Below are 19,985 nucleotides of genomic sequence, written 5' to 3' on the forward strand. Positions count from 1 at the left end.
TATCGTCAAACGGGCTATGCAATTGAATTCCTTAGGTATCACCATGCATCTTCCTCGGCCACTTCATAATCCATATTCACCGCCCTTTCTTCTCGCTGTGGTTCTGCGCTCTTCTCCCGTCTAGGCTGCTCATCGAAGTCCGCCATAGCATCGTCCTCTACACCATGCCTGGGCACGTCATCATTGCCAAGGGTCTTGACAGGCGGCAGAGGTGTATTCACCCACGCAAGCTCAAGACGCCCCTCAACACCAGGCAGTTCCTTACCATTCAGACTATAGTAAAACTTCTCTGCTGTTTTGCGATCTTGGAAAGAGACGTGCGTGGTTTCAGGAGCTGTATCGACAGACTCAAACTCGCCGAGGTTCTGTTTAGTATGTCAGCGATATGAGACCTGGAAAAAGGAGCAATGTTAAACGTACCAGGAGAAAATGGCGTAGATTCTCATCCTTATCAGGCGCTGTAAAGTCAACACCTGTGATGGCGAGCTTTTTGGGCCGGTTGTCGATCGAGTATTGCGCATAAGCTGCGTGCATGTTTCCTCCTCCACGGCCCCTGAAGCTTCCCCTTCCTCGTCCACGAGCGCGAAAGCTGCCTCGACCCCGATACCCACCTCGGGGAGCCCATGGCGAGTTTGATTCGTCCCCGGCATCGGGATCTAGACCGAGCATCTTTGCCTCTTGTTCGAGGGCCGCAAGCTTCGCGCGTAGCATACTTGTACCTGACGAATTGGCATCGCCATTCTCGCCTCTTTGACTGGCGAGTTTTGCTTGTAGCTTCTCATTTTCCTCTCGGTGGCGGGCGAGGAGTTCTTGATGCTTCTTTACTACCTCCTGGCGCTCCTGCTCTATCTTGGCGCGCTGAGCCTCGCGCTCTTGGTGCTTCTTTTGTTCTACTTCTTGCTTTCGCTGGAACTCTTCCATGTCTATTTCTGGTTCGACCTCGCCATCTTCTGCAGCCATTGGGTCGCCCGACCAATTGCCCCCTTGTAAAGGAGCCGATACTGGTAGTGTGTCGATCTTGTCTTTGTACCAAAACACCTTGACGAACCTGTTGTCGAATATCACTTCGGGTGATTGATATGCTGCATTTGCCGAACCCCATTTATCGTACTTGACAATCGCGAGGTGCTTGTATGGCTGCATTGAGATCTCCTGGATATTGCCAAATTGCGAGAAGAACTCCCGCACTTGCTCCTCGCTGAAGGATTCTTCTGGGATATTTTCAACCACAATGGTACTCTTTGTACGGTCATAGTTAGGCCCTTCAGCGGAGAAAGGAGCTCGCGAACCGCCCTTCTTAGCGCCACGGTTCCGACGACCTCCTCGACCGCCTCGACCTCCATCGGGTGGGAAAGTCCAAGGATTCATGCTATTTGGGGCGTTTGCTAACATGGCAAACGGATCACTTGGGTCGTACTCTACCCGAGCTTGTATTAGACGAGCAAACAAAACAAACAAGTGATACCAAACTTACCGGCGTCGGTACCTGGGGGTACGAATATCGACTCGTTGCCATGGTCATATGGGCATGTGCTCCCACGCGAACAGAAACCCTTGGTGTCAAAATCACGACATCGACCTCTTCTCCGGGGTTGACCCCGGCCACCACCAAAGCTTTGTTGCTGGAAGTTTGGCATGCCTGGGTATGGCATCCCCATGGAACCCATCTGCAGAAATGCCTCCATGACTTTCGGATCAAAAGGCATGTCGGGTCGCGGAGGAAGATTATACGTGGGTACCCCAGGCCGTCCTCCCCTCATGTCGTCGCCTCGGCCTCCACGTCCACCTCGACGGGGTTGCTTCTGCACACGCCCATCACGGTTGAAACTGTCGTATCCATCTTGCGGGTCGTATTCTTCGCGATCGTAGAAACCTCTCTTTCTTGAGTCATTCGGCGTCGTGCCGTCGGCCAAAGGTTGCTGTACTGGTTCAACTCCGATCTTTGGAGCTGGAGGAGCCCCTGGGAGGTAGGATCTGTACGCGATTGCTTGGAAGACGTCGTCGAGGAAAGCTTTGGGGTCTGTGGAATGGACTTGCTGTCAGTTTCTGTGGTCGATCGTCCCAAACATGAGAGTAGCACTGCGCACCTTCGCTTAAGAAGTCAGGAATCTCCTGTTCGCAAAGTTTTCGTACCGCGTCTGCGTTGCCATCGTGCTTGAGAAGAGCGATAACATACTCGGCTAGGACGTCGGCGTCGGCGTCGGAGCTATTGTATATGTTAGCGGAGTCTTCAATTCTGCGAGCCATTCCAGCACCGCATGGGGAAAATGAGGCTACGGACGTATCCTCGATGCGCTTTACTATCCACGCCTTGAGTAGAGGCGCATCTTCTTCAGAGAACAGCATTGTACAAACAACGCGACCGCTCCGTTAATAGTAGCCGCCAGAATGCGCCCGAGACAAAGAGCAAGGGTAGGTCAGGTAAATAGGTATGCTTGGTTGACGTTCTGAGGTTGGAGGCTGATTTTTTTGGGTCATGGGCGGTTGGGGCCTTTCGTTGTATCGTGACAGGTCAGGCAGTAAGATCACGGGTATCAATTTGATATATAATAAGTCTCAATAAGATCGAACAAGAAAGATTTATAATACGCTAGACAAGTCCCAGGAAAGGTCGTGCTCATGTGAATATTTCAATCAATCGTCAAAAATTGGATAGCCCTGATATGACATAGTTACAGGCATTCAGTCCAGAGTCAAAATAGAGCTCCATGTCATTAGATTCGCTCCACTTTTTAATGAGACCTATGCTCAAGATTATCAACAGTAAACCATATGCATCATATCTTGTATATCAACAAAATCTCAAGTCGATTTTGATCATCCTGTATATATATAGCAAGTAATTCGCCGGTTTCTCCGCTGAACTTCTACAGTTTCCTACTAATCCAAGTCAACTTATACCTTGGTCTTGACTTCACAACAAGAAAAGGACTTCATATGAACTTCAATCTAACGTGTTTCAACTCATCAGATACGACATAACTACATAAAAGCCGAATTGAGCTTCTCCTTGACATTCAGCTTCAACCCAGCCACTCGACTTTTCTTTTGGTTTCCGCTCAGCATGCCGCTCCTGAGATCATCAAGGAGCTCCTCCGTGGAATTTGACATGCGTCCCAAATCTTCGTTACCAGCCGATTAATCTTGCGTGTCCAACTCGGCACGCTTCGTGGTTCGTTCGGCGCATTAAAAAAAAGCCGTTTACAGCTTGTCGTAGTACTATCATGACATGTTAGCATATCTCCTAGGTCACCGGACTCGGATATTAGACTTACGTTCTCGACACCAGGAACGAGCTCCTTGACACCCTTGCGCTTTCGCATGGTGGTGACGATTTGTCCGACCTTGGTGGTGGAATCGAGGGGAGAGCCACCGGGGAGGATCTGCCAGTGGTCGAAGACGGACTGGGGGAAAGCCTGTCCGGAGGTGGCCTGTCGGAGATCTCCGTTGAAGCCGAAAGACTCGAGAATGGGGAGGTAGGCCTTGATGTTGAACAGAGGAGTACCAGGTCGCTGCTCCTCGCTGAAGACGTGACCACGTCGTCGGGTAAGGACACCGTAAACACCACCCATGGCCTGCTCAGGGACCTGAATCTCGACAAGGTACACGGGCTCGAGAAGAGCGGGCTCGGCGAGAAGAGAGGCGGCGTACAGGACACGGCGGGCAGTAGGAATGATCTGACCACCACCACGGTGAATGGCATCAGCGTGGAGGGTAACATCGAGGATGTTGAAGCGACAAGATCGCATGGGCTCCTCAGCAACGGGACCCTCACGGGTGGCCCACTGGAAACCGGAGACAACGGAATCCTTGATTTCGTTGAGGTACTGAACGGCTTTGGTCTGGTCGACCAACAGGTTAGCACCAGTGCCGTCAGGACCGAAGGTCCAGATCTTTCGGGCGTCGGTGACATCCCAGCCGAAGTCGTCAGCGAGGACACGGGCACGGGCCTTGAAATCGTCACGGGCGCTGACCTTGCCAGACTCGATGGCAAGAGAGAGCTCCTCCTCGATAGGCTCAGCAACCATGTACAGACGGTTGTGCTTGTTGGGAGACTTGGACAGAGCAGTAATGCTGGACTTGGCAGTAACGGTCTCACGGTACTGGACGACGGGGTCGGAGATGATCAGGGGAACACCGGCGTGATCCTCCTCAAGATCCTTGAGGCAAATCTCGAGATGGAGCTCACCGGCACCGGCGACAACGTGCTCACCAGACTCGGAGGTCATGGTCAACACACAAGGATCGGACTTGGAGAGACGCTTGAGACCCTCAACAAGCTTGGGGAGATCCTGAGCGTTCTTGACCTGGACGGAACGCTGGACGACAGGGGAGACGGAGAACTTCATGACCTTGAGGTTGTGGGCGGTCTCGCTGGTGGTGAGGGTACCAGACTTGAGAAGGAACTGATCGATACCGACCAGACCGACAATGTTACCGGCAGGCATGTCGTCAATAGGCTCGACCTTGCCACCCATCATCAGGACAGTACGCTGGATAGCCTTGATGAAGAGATCCTCCTTCTTGCCAGGGACGTAGTTGGGACCCTGGATGCGGACCTTAAGACCGGATCGGACGGTACCGGAGAAGACACGGCCGAAGGCGTAGAATCGACCCTTATCGGAGGTGGGCACCATCTTGGAGACGTAAAGCATAAGAGGACCCTTGGGGTCACAGTCACGGATACCAATGGCGGCCTCGTCATCGGGGGGACCCTCGTACAGAGTCTCAGCACGGTACTTCTGGGCAGTGGCGGGAGAAGGAAGGTGCAGAATCATCATCTCGAGGAGAGAGTCGGCAGCGGGAAGGAAAGTTCGCATGACAGCCTTGAGGAGCTGCTTGCCCTCCTTCTCACGGTCCTCAGCGGGAAGCTTAAGGTTGAGCTTCTCGAGGAGAGTGGCGGTCTCCTCCTTCTTGAAGTTCATAACAGCGGAGAAGATCTTGAAGATGGGGTCGAGGATGAACTGGTTGAAGGCACGCTCGAGCTGCTTACCCTCATAGGTGCCGTTCTTGGTCCACTTCTTGGTCTTGGGGTTGAAGTAGTTGTCGCCCCAGAGACGCTCCATCATCTTGTTCTTGTCAACACCGAACTTCTTGGCGTATCGGACAGCGAACTGTCGGACGGTGAAAGCCCAGCCGTGCAGACCGGAACCGAAGGCAACGGTACCCTTATCGGGGTAGACCTGGATGTCACCAATAGACTTGTCAAGGTAGGTAGAAATGATGACGTTGACGGACTCGATAGTTCGGGAGAAGGACTGGTACAGATCCTCCTTTGAGACCTGAAGCTCGAGAAGAGCACGGTCGACCTTGTTGATGATGATGACGGGCTTGATGCGCTCACCGAGGGCCTGTCGGAGGACAGTCTCGGTCTGGACACAGACACCCTCGACGGTGTCGACGACAACAAGAGCACCATCAGTGACACGGAGAGCAGCGGTAACCTCAGAAGAGAAATCAACGTGACCGGGAGAATCAATGAGGTTGATCAAGAAGTCCTTTCCGTCGGTCTTTTGGCCAACAATGTCGGCAACGTCGTCATCCTCGCCAAGCTGACCATACAGGGAGATGGCAGTAGACTTGATGGTGATACCACGTTCCTGTTCATCGGCGCGAGTATCTGTGGCTCGGGCATCACCAGCCTTGGCGGTGGAAATGATACCGGCCTTGGCGAGAAGAGAGTCGGTCAGGGTAGACTTGCCGTGGTCGACGTGGGCAATAACGGACATGTTACGGACATTGGTAGGCTTGTCCATAAGCTGCCGGATCTCGTCGATCGTGAAGCTGTTGTGAGTGAAGGCATCGCGGTTAGCTCATGGTCGTGGAAGGACGGACGGCTTAAGTCCGAGCGGGGGTATGGTGCAACTGGAGGGGTATTGCCATCATGGAAGATGGCGCAGGAGGAAGAGAGTGATGAGGCCGACGACGAAAAGGCGATGCCGGCGACAGGTAGACGATGATAGATTTGATGCTACTTACTTAACCATCTTGGCGGTATTGTCTGGATGACCTGACTATGTGTATGTCAAAAGTCGAAGTTGTTGATGTGGGAACAGAGCGGGGTTGAAGTTTTCACCCCGCGATCTGAGCCGCAGAAAAAGGGAAGAAGCAAGAAGCGATTGCCGTCAAAGAGAAAGAAGGCAACGATTCAAGTGACGATGGAAGAGAGACAGTTCCGGAGGAGAACCACTGTCACTCTTTATGCGTCCCTTTTGGCGAGAGAAGGTTTGGAGGAGGAGAAAGAGGGAGGGAAGAAAGGGAAGAGTTTTGAGCGGGGAGGAGTAAGGTAAGGTAGGTTTGGGCACCTCAAGATTCATTCGGCGAGGAGCCTACGGGCAGCAAGGTTGGACCACCCAGCCCACCACTTAGCGGAGGGCAACCCCACTAAAGCACGAAAGAAAAAAATTTGGACAGTGGGCTTTTCACATTTTTGGTGGGGCAGCAACTGCTCAAGAGGACCCCGCTACACAGTTGTTTTCTGCCACCCGCTGAAGGAACAGGCGCTCCAGGCCCTCGTGGAGGGGTTGGGCTTGGTCACGATAGGCCCATGAGTCCGCTAAAATTCTGTCTGCTGAGCGGGCATCATGTCCTCCCATCCATGTCCATTGACGGGAGCTTGAGATAATTACCCAGCCTAGCTCTCGGCTGCCAGGCAAGGTATGGATCAATTGCCACAGTCACGGCCGCACAAGATGGGAAATTGGGTTGATCGTAGAGGGCACCAACCCTGGCACGATTCTTTGTCCATGGGATACGCTTAGTCACCACCGAAAACCCTGGCGCTTGCCCCTCCTCTTCCTCAAGAGCTCACTCATGATGGCAGGGGTTTTATTTGCCTTTATATATATATTTATTGTCTTACCGAAGGATTCATCGTATAGAGTTGCTCTTATTTCTAGGGAACCTACACTGTGACAACTGTGAGAATACATGGGTGTCTTGCCAAATTGCAGAAGCTCAAGCATACAGTATAATCACCCATGCTAACCAAAGGGTGAGAAAACCTGATGGAGGGGGATTATCCGTGGGCCCAGCTTGAAAGTTGAAACCGAGTCCCCTTCTACTCGAGTCGGTTACTGTACATACAAAAGACTCTCTATGACGTGCATGCCCTGCACGTTACTACTACTGTAAGTCAGTTCTACAGTGGCTTATAGGTACCTAGTCATCAGATACATTACTTTCGTCACTAGAGCCATCAACTTTGTGATTTATCACTTAGGGTCCCTTCTTTTTTGGCGTTTGTTCTTTTCATCGCCGCAAAAGGCTCCAAATATCCGAAGTGGGCTGTAGCTTGAGCTGAAGAGATGATGGCAAGGAAGGGTACCTAGAGAGAGCTCTAACGTTACGCCTCCCACACAATTCATCCCGTCCATACCTTTGCAGGAAAACCCCTCTTCGCCCACTGGGAGGTACTGTACAACCCACAGCCCTTATGACCTTGTATTTTCTCGGTGGGTTTCCACCGAGATGATACATGCGCAGTTGGTGATTTGCTGTACCTTTCTTTGTCAATCATGGTCTCATATTCTCAGACCACCGAAGAAAGTCTGATTCCTCGTAAGAGCTTCCAGGTAAGCTCTCATTGGAGGATTCCACAAGCTCTCTCGGGTGTGAGTCTGTTAGACGACCCGCCTTTGCAGACCAGAAGGCTAGACCAGCCGGAACCCGTAGGATCACCTGGTGATGCTGTAGTGAAGATCTGATATTACCGGATTGTCCCAAGAGAGGATCGGATCAGTACATATCAAATGACTTCTTTACCTTATCTACAGAGACAAGAATTCCGCAGCATTGTTGACAACATTGTTGACAACACATACAGCTACTACATTGTGCTTAGCATCAGGCTGGCCATTGAACCCGCGTTTTCTTTTGCATGCATCGAATTTTCTATCCTTCCTGTGCCCTCAGGTATCCATTACTATTGATGATGTTCAACCGATAAATGCGCAAATATTCGTCTTAAGATGATGAAACATCCAAACGTTACAAAATCTAAATGTATCCAAATGGATTATGTTTAATTCAAACTCAAACATGAACTTGGCAAACCGAATCCCTTTCTGCAATTGTCTGATGCCTCCCGTAACGCCTCGCTTGCTCATCATGCTGCTTACTATCACCGAGTGACTCACTCGCCGCCCAGTAATTCAAGTATCATCCTTTGCCATCACCGTGGCAGATCTCACGACGAGCCTAAGATGCGGGCGTATGCGTCCTCAACCTCGCCGGCCAACTCAAGAAGAGACACAATGACAATCTGATGTGTCAAGTTTGGTAATCGATCGCGATGTAGGCCAATCCATTCCAGGGGCGGTGTTGCCTCACCCATATCCCGAAGCTGCGGCGTCTCAATAATGGGGGGCTCCAGTGCCACATAGTCGTACTTAGACATTGGTACATCGATCTCTGCTGTGATCTTTTGCTGTTCTCCGTCTGTCTCTTCCGCTCCTGGCACTCCTCTGATCTTGACTGCGGTCAGAGGTATCTCCTTGCCCCAGACTTGCTCGAGCGCCTTTGCATGGTTTGCAAACATCCCTCGGATGTAGCTCACACGCGAGAAATTCCAGCCAACTTCCACTTTTCCTTCGAATGCACTCTTGAAGATATAGCTAATCTCGTTCGACCTAGGCTTCTGCCATGTCTCCATTACTGCTGATACTTGGGGGACGTTGAGGATGGTTCCTCCTCTGGATCCCGTTGCACGTTGAACAACATCTTCGACGGAGATCTCGCTCAGAGTCTTTGGGGCCTCAACATTGCGAACGCCAGCCAGGCCGATCCGAAGCTGGCCCAACATCATCCTCAGGATACTATGAATGCGTCTTTGCTCCATGCTTGCAGCAAAGCGGGCATATGCATTGAGCGCCTCCACCTTGAACACTTGGTGATCTGAAAACGTGCTGGGAAACACGCCCAGGTTTAGTGCCTTGAGTGTCACCACAACATCTGTGTCGAGAGATATAGGTGACTTTGAAAGTGTGTCCTCCTCCTTCAACTTCGGTGTTTGCTCGACTTGATGGATCGTGCTTCGAGATGTCGACATTGATCTCCTCTTCATAAACTTCTCGATCTCCTTCAGCGAGCCCTGGAAGCTCTCTTTCCTTTCTTGGACAAGTTTCTGAACGGCCTGCCACAGTGCAATGCCCTGAGCCGCCGAGGTTGTTGTTCCAAAGATTTGAACAGAGTCACCGTCAAAAATCGCGACCAATCTATCTCCACTTCCATCCAGACTCTCACGGACATTGTACATGAGGAACTCGAGCGATGTAATGTCAGCAACTAAGAAAGCTTGGTAATCAAAGGCCGCTTTGACTCGGAATGCGTTGAAGCTTATAGAAGCTTGAATCATAGGCGTCTCGTTCAGAGCTTCTTCTCGTTTTGGCCATTGAATAGAAGTGCGTAAGCGGAAATCCTGGAGAGCTACAAAGCCGCTCAAGCGTCCAGTACAGTCAACTCCAATCTTGTCAAATCCGAGACATAGGTTTTGTTCCCAATCAGACGTTTTCTTAGACGATACCCAGAACTTCTTGATTGCAAAGGCGGATTTACCAATGGCCTGTCCAAGATCGATGGTGACGTCTAAGGCTGCAATTGAAATGGTTGCAGTCCAGGGAAAAGCAGCGGTTGCTGCGACCTGCTGATATCGCTGCACAAGGTGTCCACTCTGGGATGTCTCGGGGCTCATCTTGGCTACAGGTGCTGCAGTAGCAGAGCGTAACTCGCTCGGATACCAGATCTCACGGAACAGCAAGAAATCCTGTGCTTGTTTGGCGTTGATGGACACAGCCATGGGACTCACATTGATGATGGCAGATACTCCGCTGGTTCCACTTACATGCTTACTGTTCATGAACGATAATGTAATGGAATCAAGCTCAAAACTTGCGGTTGACTCGCGTGAGTACACATGTTGCACCGAAGCGTGCAGTTTCGTAAAGTCTCCTGAGATGGCAAAGAAATTTCCCTGCTCCAGAGACCTGACTGTGTTGACTGTAAAGTAGATATTGTCAAAGCAAGCTGTAGCGGCAACACGAGCTATGGGTTGACAGCTCAGAGAAAACTCTTGTCTGCAAATTCTCAGGCCCAGGTTGAGCTTGAGGCGACCCAGAACAGCACTCGGGTCCGCAGTGATGATATTATCAGCGTCTCCAGACTTGCTAGGGGGCTGAGTGGACTCTGCTTGTTCGCTGGGTTGTTCAGTTTCCTCGTCATCCTTGACAACCTGCTTCACGCTTGACAACATGTCCATAACTAGTGGCACAACCGAAGGGTACAGAATGTTGCTCGAGGCGTCAACCTTGATCTCTCCGTACAGAGACGGGTCGTCTTGAGCGTCATCACGGTACTCGATCTTCCAGGCTAAACCAGGACTGCGCAGGACTGTTCCACTGCCAGAATCGTCTGTATTAAATTGGCCGTATTTTCCTGCGGGTGAAGGACGTCCCAGAGTCTTGGCCGAATTGTCCAACGATCTTTTACTGGCGATGTAGACGACAGCACCGGCGAAATCTGCGTCAATGAGAAGGCTTTCTAACCTCTTATTGCCGAAGAGGCTACGTTGTGGCTGCCGCTTGGGTGTTTCGTCTGGCTTCTTCTCATTTGTGACTGTAGTGTTCCATTGTGTTGACGCTTGTGCGACATTATTCAACGAGAGCGAAATCGATTCGGCCAAGTGGGCAGCTGGAACAATGAAGGCGGATGTCAGGCGAAGATCGAGGGATTCGCCAACAGCCTGGAACGCCATGCGTCGTGCAGACGAAGTCGACATGTAGGCGATGTTAAAGGTCACTACAGGTAGCAATGCTGAGTGAAGTGATCGAATTGTCAGGTCCTGGCCCAGGGGCACCATCTGGATCTGGAAGTTCTCAATCGAGAGACGTGCTGATCGCCTGGTTCTCGTACCGAATTCGAAGAGTTTGACTGACAAGACAAGATCCTCCTTGGAACTTGACTCGTCATCAACATTATCCGCGACACTCCACCGGACACGAATGTTCCTGAGTTCGAACTGGTATTGCACCGATGCAAGAACTGAGTCGATGATATCGACCTCTTCTGGCTCATCGTCTCCAGTAATAGTGATCTTGGGCTTTGACTGTCTCAGCTTTCTCAGGTAATCCAATTCCCGGGAAGTATCAAGATCCTTGATCTTCTCACCCATGTAACCGAGGACGTCGACGACAGTTGAAATGGTTTCCGAGGCCAGGTTGCATTCGAAATCATCACTGGTGAAATTAAACGCCCAGTCCTCTTTGCCATCGTCGCTCAGCGTTGAGCTAGCGGAAACTTCTACACCAACGCCTAGATTTCCACAAGACCTCATGGAGTCTTCGGGGCCTCTACGGATGTCAAGGCCGATGTGACTCAAATTAAGATGGATCTCTGGATATTTGAGAATAGGGCCGTATACTTCATGCCGATTTGAGGCATGCAAATGGGCTCTGTTTAACGAAAACAGTACTTGAGCCATTGGTTCAACCTCTGACTTTAGGGAGGTCTTGGCAAAAACCTGAAGACCAGCCAGAGTCAGGTGGACATTATATACGATCCTAAGGCTATGATGCCCTGGTTCGACAGACTCGGGTACCGTTTTAGGAACCTCGCTCTCATCGGAGCCAAAGATCTCGGCAATGCGATCCTGGATAATCTTGGTTTGCTGTTGTAATTCTTGGACAGCACTCGATATTTGAGGTCTATTCAGGGCTGTCAGAAGGCTGTAAACAGCAGAGGCGTCCAGATGAACTATCTCCAGAGATGAGAGGACATTGATTTGATGCTCTGTCTGGCCCATATGGCTCGTGATACGACCATTCGTTGGGGGAATCTGGAGGAGTGAAATACTGCGAGGTTTGTTTCTGACATTGATCTGCATCTCATGATAGTTCTCCTTGATATCAAAGTCGAAAATAATCTCTTTTCCAAAATTTGCTGCCGCTGCCGCTCGTGCTACAGTTCCCGTGATCTTATAGGTGAGAGACTGGAGAAAGGGAATGGTAATGCTGTACTCATCCAAGAACATGGCAAGATTGAACTTGACGCTTGAAAGGCGATCCGCGATCTTCTTCTGTGCGTCCCTTGGCTTAGGCTTCGATAAGCTGGCAAGCTGGTTTTTCAGGCCATACACTGTCTGTATTTCATCTCCTAAAAGACGATCAAGTACCTCCATAAGTCCAATGGGGTCCTCCTTGACTGCAACTATCAAGTTTCGACTTCCAGCGCTGGCTTTGATTGTATGGCTTGATGTGTTGTCGGTATTTTGAAGTTCATGGGACACAAAGATGCTTGGATTCTTCAGCTGCATCATGGCCAGGGAATGTGAGTTGCTATGAATTGATGAAGTGATGGCATTGCAATTGAGCATCAGGCTCATGGCACTAGAGGCATTGGGGCTGGACTGATGGAGCAAAGACATTTTTAATCCATGGCTCAACGTCCTGGCCTTGAGATTAATAGTCTCTAATTCGATTGCGCCTTTTGTCACCTCCACCACTACATGGATAGGAGGCCAAGCAACAGGATCGGGTTTGGCTGGGCGCTTGGGTTTCGGCATAATTGGTGTTGGCTGGGCTTGACCTTGGCTCTTGCTGTATAGTTGTACCACTTCTTCAGCTAATTCACAAAGTTCCCAGTTCAAGTTGATGCCTGCTTCGGCGCATGATATGTTCAAAGTTGTGAAGGGAGCTCCAGGGGCTTCGCCGGCAACTGCAGCTTCGTGCATTTGCTGGTCAATTCTCGCAGCCAGATCAATGAAACCGATCTTGTTCTGCTTTGGCCCAGGATCGAGTACGAGCTGAAGCTCAGCAAGCCTACAAGCACCGAGAAGAGGAAGTCGGTCACCTTGGACCATGTCTGCCTCCCTGAGTTGTCCAAAAATATTGGTAAGGATAATAGCACTTGGCAAATTTTGCATGTCCCAGCCACGCCATTTCTCCAACACATTCAGCACATAATTTGCAGCGTCTTCTGGAATGTCGGGAGTGGCGTGGAAGCATTTCTGAATTATTTGAGATTTGCAATGAGAGTCCATGGTAGTCCAGATCTGACGAAGTCGCATTGCGAGTTTCCAGGAGTCAGACGTACGAAGATGATCATCTGCAGATCGCAGTACCGCAGAAGGTCGAACAAGAAAAGAGGGATCGTTGGTTGACTTGCCCTGGTCAAGAAGCAGATACGTGAAAAGCTTGTGCCGGTTTTCGTGTTTTGTCATCGTTTCCGAGAAAATATGTCCAATATCGGAAGCAATAAGTGAAGTGCGATGAATGAGAGATGCTAGGTATTCGATCTTGCCCGAGGCAGTACTTCCAACCACTGACCCAATATCTGCGTCGATGAAGCGAACATCTTTTTCGCCTATGGACACAACTACATCCTCGATTTGTGCCATGACTGCAGGCTGGGGTTCCCGGAAGGATGGGCTACGTTCAGATGCCGACACCTCTGCGGATCCCAAGCGCAGTTGGAGCGACGTTCTAGAGCGCCGCGTCTCATCCCTGAAGGGATCTTCCCAGGATTTGGTCAATCGCGTAATTAAAGCAACCTTAGAGATTGAGAGGTCGTATTGATCTTGCTCCTCCTGTGAATAGCTGGGGGAATCCTCTGTTGTCGAGCTGAGAAGCCGAAATGAAGCGTTCGGTATCCGAACCATAAGATCCTTGATCTGGCCTTTTGTTTCTCGTTCCTTCTGCCGATCAAAGATCTTAGTCATGGCATCAACTTGAAAGGTATCTAATAAGGTCTCTGGTTCGTTTGGCTGCAGAGCATCGAGGAGTGATGCAGCATAACGCAAGGCCGATGGATTAACGAAAGCTGACATGCCAGATGGAAATTCGACAATCATACTGACATATGGGTGATCTTCACCCAGACCGTTGGGATCGATGTCATCCAATCCTATGCTCATCGCGTCAAATCCGTCGTCGTCGCCTTCTTCAATACTTTGGAAAGGCAATTCATGCGTGCTTGGTCTCAGACCATGCAACGGAAATTGAGGCGAAACATATTGGCTTGAGAAGGCGACTGAAGAGTGTGCAACATCGTCTTTTGCGACATGGTCGTTAGCTGAGCGATGTGAGCCAAACGAGCCTCTAGCTCTCAAGGATCGTTGGTTGTTTGTTGACGAAGACCTGACCGCCAGAAAATCACCCTGTTTAGATCTGGACCGAGTTCTATGCTGGCCATGTGCAAGCACAACGCTTCCATTGCTAGATTCGGCGAGAGAGAGGAATGAGGACTTATGAGTCAAACCTCGGGAATGCCGTGAGGCTATAGTCCTCCGCGAAACATCGTCTCTCTCACCCTCGAGGGACACAGCTGGATGAGGAGGGGGAGGTGCACATTGAGCTGGAGGGTCAATCGCCTCCGGGACGAATTCGTCCAGGTAGTCCGACAAGAGGAGAAACTCAGCTCGATGTGTACGCTGGTCCTCTCTCTGAACCAACTCCTGCTGAGTTCTTCTTTCTTCGCTGAATTTGAATTTGCGTCCAATGACGGCAAGGCGAATGGTCGTTCGGAAGTGGGCATCTGTTTCCACGGGATGGTGGTATCTAGATTTTTGTCTTCCCGCTGACTCCGCATTGAGACATGAGATCTGAATGTTTGGTACAATAATATCTGCACGCTTAGAATAATGAGATCTAGCCCAATCGTTGAAGCATACATCGATAGCATCAGTTGACACTAAGAAAGCAGCTTCATCGACATGCAACCAAACTTGAATGGACTCCACGGCAGCTCGAGCAAATGTTATATCATAGAAGACAAGTGATGAGTATGGCACAAGGGCGTTCTCCACATCATCGAAGCAAAAGGCAAGAGACTTGCCACCCTTCGCTACTGCAACCAGGAATTCAGATGTACACTCTCCGGTAATCCCGCCGACATTGACATCCCAGTTGCAGACGTATGCTGGTTCCGACGGCGGCAGTCCAAAGAGCTTGTGTCCGAACAGTCGAACGCCATCAATGAAGAGTTGTGTATTGGATGATGATATGCCAGGGGAGTCCAGAGCGCCTTCGCTACATCCCAGCGCAAGACTAACAGGACTAACCTCTACTTCGACTTCCATGAAATAATTGGTGAAGCGCAAATCGACAGAGACGCTAGCCAGCTCGCCCTCTACATAGCGGTCAGCAGAATAGAGGTTCGTTGGTAGCATCACCTTGAGGTCCTCGATCCTGACACCTAGAATGACATCCATGTCGTTGGACTTTTTGGGAGGAGGTTGTGTTACAGCTTCCGCGTCAGGGTTCTTTTTCTTCATCTGAAGCTGATTCTGGTATTCGTCTAGCGTTCTGAAATGAACAAATTCTCCAAAGTAGTTATCTTTCAAGAGTATGACGTATCGGATCAAAAACCCATACAAGTACACATATGGTGACTGGCCGCGTACATTGAGAATAAGGGTGTCCGTGTTTGCTGATGATGTCGTGGCATTGTAGTTGTAACTTCCATCCACCGCAAGGCCTTCAATATGGCCCAGTTGCTTCGAAGAAAGGAACGCGGCCTGTGTGTTCCATTGAGGGACTTGAAGCGCCATGTCCAACTCATCAGCATGGACATCAAAGGGAATGGCATTCTTGCTTGGCCGGAAGGAGTCGGCTGGGATGCAAGACTCGGCAGTCAAGCAAGGGCTCGAAAGGATAAGATAAGTGTTATCTTCAATGACCGTTGCTTTGTCGATGATGTTGGCTTCGTTGACGTTGAGATAGAGCTGCAGTGAGTTCAAGGTTAGATTGAGATGATATTTGAAGGGCACAAAAACAAGATAGTCAGCAGGCGGGCCAGCTGTCCAGTCATCAACCAGATCTGTAAGTAGGAAGATATGGTCTCTCAGCATGAAAAGTTCCATCTTCGAGCTGGTTATGTTAAAGTGCCAGTTCCTGAGCGAATTCCAGGCTAAGGGGTTTGAAAGGTCACAGGATATTATTTGAGCACCAGATCGCCACAAGAGATCATGGTTTACACTGCTCCATAGCTCAGAACTCGGCAAGTCAACATCGAGTTTTGTGGTATAGCCTGTTGGACTAGCCAGCATATCCATGTTGAACTTGACTGAGGAATTCGCGGGGAGCTTCACTTCCAACCAACCTGCAGGCCGAATTTCCGTTGCGTCTGTTTTGCTGTTCTTCTTGGTCCGGTTCCTCTGCTTTCGTTTGGTTGGAGGTTTGGCATGTCGCATGGGCGGTTCTTTGCCACGCCAGCGCCAATTCTTGGACTCTTCTCTAATGGGAACTCGCAGCGTGACAGCGTCGTCCATTTCTATGTAGAGTTGGAACGTTGTAGCAACTCTCCAATCCCCTGGTTTTAGCGGTTTTGCGGGCATGGCGTCTTTACATAATGATGGGAAAAAGAACCGCTGCAAGTCTGCTCTCTGGCGATCTGCCCAGGGGCCATAGTTCATTGTGCCTCCTTTAATCGAAAAGTTCATACCCCAAGCAGGGGGCACGTCTCCGTTGATGCTGAAAGGGAAGGTCTTTACGCCCCCATAGCGACTCTGATCAGGTACCTTACCAACAGCATCCCAGAATACTGTCAATACAGCCTCAGGACTGTCGAGAATCGTCGTCACAGCTGCGTACTCTACGGATGCCCAACGAGCTCTATCATCTCGATCGCGGTCATCGAGATAACGGGTCAGCCCTTGCCATTGATTTGCCCCGGGCACTTGTGAAGTAGCGGTAGCCATGGCAGTCCGTGAGTCTGTTGAGAAAGATTCCACAGACCGCCGCCAGTACGGAACTAAATTCCGCAGAGAATTAACGGCTTTTCGGCGATGGTGGCGGAAGAAAGATCGCTTAGATAATGCCTCCTGAGTCTGGGTATTGTCGCGGTCTCGGGTCGCCCGAGTGACCTGATCCTCTTTGAAGTCCTCGTTCTCCTTGATTTCGATAACTGGATGTTGAAATTGAACTTTGAAGGTTTGTCGATATGGATCAGGTGTAGTTGTTTCCGAAGCATCTACTTCCACGTCCAGCGAATCCGCTTTGGCGATAAGGATGGCTTTCGTGTTTTCATTGCCTATGACCGCGGCCGCTTTCTGGCACCGAACATGCACAGGGAACAGTCGAAGCATAAAAGGAAGCTCGGGTTCATCATCTCTGGTCAGTTCATCATCCTCGCCGCTTCCAAAGCCCGTGGTCGTACGTCGGAACATGCTCTTGGCTCGTTCGCTCAACTCCTGCTTCACATCCATCTCTTTTTCGTTGCCAGCCACAGACCCGCCCTCCTTCCTGTTGCTTCGCGATCGTGTAGTAGTCTCGTCCTTCTCTGATACCCCGCTTGAACGAGCTTCCGGGTCATAGGTCTGGGTAAGACCTGCAAGTATACCATCATAGGCTGGGCTACGATTATACACAAACCATTCCAATCCAGCCAGATCCACCTGGATACGACAAGGAAGCTCCGGGTTCTTGACATCGCTTGTAGGCATAGCATCGCCGGAGGAGAGCTTCGATCGTCGAGTATCGATGATGTCCGCGTCTCGAACTCGTCGTAGCCAGTATCGCCATGTTATGTAGCCATGCTGGATCATAAACGTCTCGTTCTCGCCATGGTATCGCAAACCTGTAAAGAAGACTCGGCCACCAAGAAGGGATATCTGTATAGCCTTGACATCTATGTAGACTCGATAGTGGTGCCATGTATAAGCTCGGAGGGCGTAGGATACGATCGACGCGAAGAGTCGATTGAAGTATAGGACAAAGAAGATCGCCAGGAAACAGCACAAGGCCATAAAAATTAGGAATTTACTATGGTACGTGAGCAGAAGTTTAACGTGTTCTTCGGTGCTTGGGAGCATACTAGTTAAACTGGGGATTTCCTTCAGCGGCCCTGGCTACAACAATTGCATTGTTGAGGCCAGGCATGGTGATGTTCATGTTGAATATACTCGAAGGAGCTCACGGGGCTCCACTAAAGGATCAGGAGATGAGTCGCATTATACTATTAGGTTTTATTAATTTGTGGTTACAGAGCTGCGGTGTTTGCGCAAAAGTCTGTAAGTGACGGGAGTCAGCCATACATAGCAAGTCTGGCTAGGTAGCTGGGGGATGTTGGAGTCGGTCAAAACCTATGGGCTGTCAGCTCACAATGAAAGAAACCAATTCGCGACGACGGAGCACGGTTGTTGAAGTAAGGTAGGCCTCTGCCCCTGTCACTCAGCGGATGCAGGGTAGTGGAGCCACTGGACATCGCTTGGCTTCAGTGGCCGAGCTGGAGATTCTAGCGTCCGGCTCCCCAAAGTGTTTAGCGTCCACTTCATCCCGTCCCGCAACTGCATCAGTGGGCATACAAGCTTCCATCTTATAAGTATGGCGGCTCAGTATGAGGCTGGCTGCATGTCACCACGTTCAGTTGATGGCACTAACCTAGAGTGAGGGGGCGATCATTCTCCTTCATTTTGAACAGCTTTATTAACTACTAATTTGGCAAACTCCTCAGTCACTAGAGCAAATAGACTATTTCTGCTAATTACGAAGCTTGGTCGGCTAGTCTCAATATGGATCTTCAATATAGGGCAGGCATGCGGGCGCATGAACGATAAGCCGCCCCCCGGAGCTATCATTCCTCAGACACTGTTACGTACCACACTCAAGGCAGCAAATACATCATCTGCCCCAACATTCAAGCGTTAACTGTGACTACATGGCCAACCAACACACAGCTCCTACGAAAGCTTGAAAGCGTGGTCATTGACGGGATTCAGGTATCGTCGACACATTCTCATACTTGGTCTCTTGTTACGTATTGTCAGCGACATCTATAGCTCACCGAAATACTTTTCGAAAACTGGCCGTCATGCGTTAGGACAATTCAGCCATTGCCCTTTCTCATATCAGACCTGCCGTACTACAAAATTCGGGCAGAAATGGAAGGATACGCTGGGATCATGGCGGATGGCGGTACTGGCCAGAAGCTCACCTATGCCACAACCGTGGTCGCGGGCATCGCTTCTGTGGTTGCGACAATACTCTCTGTTATGTATGGCCTCGTCGCGTCACCCGTGATGATACCTGTAGCTAACCTGAGCCTCCAGCTCGATCATGTTACAGGCTAAAAACTACCGTAAACCCTTACTACAAAGATACGTCGTTAGAATCCTTCTCATGGTTCCTATATACTCGATAGCATCATGGACAAGCATGGTCTCTTTGAAAGCCGCTGCGTTTCTTGATCCGGTCCGCGATATCTACGAAGCCTTCACAATATATACCTTCTTTCAGCTCCTCATCAATTACCTTGGTGGTGAGCGATCGCTCATCATTATGACACATGGTCGAGCTCCAGTACACCACCTCTGGCCCCTCAACCACGTTCTTCCCAAGGTTGACATCTCGGATCCCCACACGTTTTTGTCCATCAAGCGCGGCATTCTTCAGTATGCCTGGCTCAAGCCTATTCTTGCTCTATCTGCTATTATCATGAAAGCGACTGGCACATATCAAGAGGGCTATATTGGTCTGAGCTCGGGATACCTTTGGAGTGGTATCATTTACAACATCAGTGTCACTGTCAGTTTATATGCGCTTGGTCTCTTCTGGGTCTGCATGAATCATGACTTGAAGCCGTTCAGGCCTGTGCCCAAGTTCCTGTGTATTAAGCTCATCATATTTGCTTCTTACTGGCAGGGCTTTTTCTTGTCAATTCTAGTTTTCTTGGGTGCTATCCCTGATAATGTTGAGGGTTACACCTCCGACAACTTGGCAGCGGCTATCCAGGACGCTCTTATTTGCGTGGAGATGCCTATCTTTGCTGTTGCCCACTGGTACGCTTTCTCATGGCACGACTTTGCTGATAACAGCATTCTATCCGCGCGCATGCCCTTACGCCATGCTTTCAAAGATGCCTTTGGAGTGAGAGATCTTATTGAAGATTCGAAATTGACTTTCCGGGGAGATACATACGGCTACAGAATCTTCGATTCTGGTGACAAGGTCATGGCCCACGAAGACTCCAAGTCTCGTCTTGCAAGACTCAAAGAA

General features: G+C 50.2%; 3 protein-coding genes across 3 annotated transcripts; all 3 read right to left on the reverse strand.

Moving 5' to 3' along the window:
• Positions 1 to 38: 38 nt before the first annotated feature.
• J7337_004133 (uncharacterized protein) lies at positions 39 to 2,346 on the reverse strand (the record flags this gene model as incomplete). Its single annotated transcript, XM_044821834.1, has 5 exons — positions 39 to 365; positions 421 to 1,418; positions 1,475 to 2,020; positions 2,088 to 2,206; positions 2,282 to 2,346. 5 exons carry the CDS (start codon positions 2,344 to 2,346, stop codon positions 39 to 41), a joined length of 2,055 nt encoding a protein of 684 aa, XP_044683167.1.
• An 855-nt stretch (positions 2,347 to 3,201) lies between these two features.
• COT3 (Elongation factor 2) lies at positions 3,202 to 5,987 on the reverse strand (the record flags this gene model as incomplete). Its single annotated transcript, XM_044821835.1, has 3 exons — positions 3,202 to 3,219; positions 3,276 to 5,784; positions 5,980 to 5,987. The coding sequence occupies 3 exons, from the start codon at positions 5,985 to 5,987 to the stop codon at positions 3,202 to 3,204; spliced, it is 2,535 nt and encodes an 844-aa protein (XP_044683168.1).
• Positions 5,988 to 8,188: 2,201 nt separating this feature from the next.
• Positions 8,189 to 18,402, reverse strand: J7337_004135 (uncharacterized protein; the record flags this gene model as incomplete). Its single annotated transcript, XM_044821836.1, has 3 exons — positions 8,189 to 17,619; positions 17,755 to 17,804; positions 18,368 to 18,402. 3 exons carry the CDS (start codon positions 18,400 to 18,402, stop codon positions 8,189 to 8,191), a joined length of 9,516 nt encoding a protein of 3,171 aa, XP_044683169.1.
• Between the last annotated feature and the right edge of the window lie 1,583 nt (positions 18,403 to 19,985).

This window comes from Fusarium musae, chromosome 3 (assembly GCF_019915245.1).
Source record: "Fusarium musae strain F31 chromosome 3, whole genome shotgun sequence".
In the NCBI taxonomy this organism is placed as follows: Eukaryota; Fungi; Ascomycota; class Sordariomycetes; order Hypocreales; family Nectriaceae; genus Fusarium; species Fusarium musae.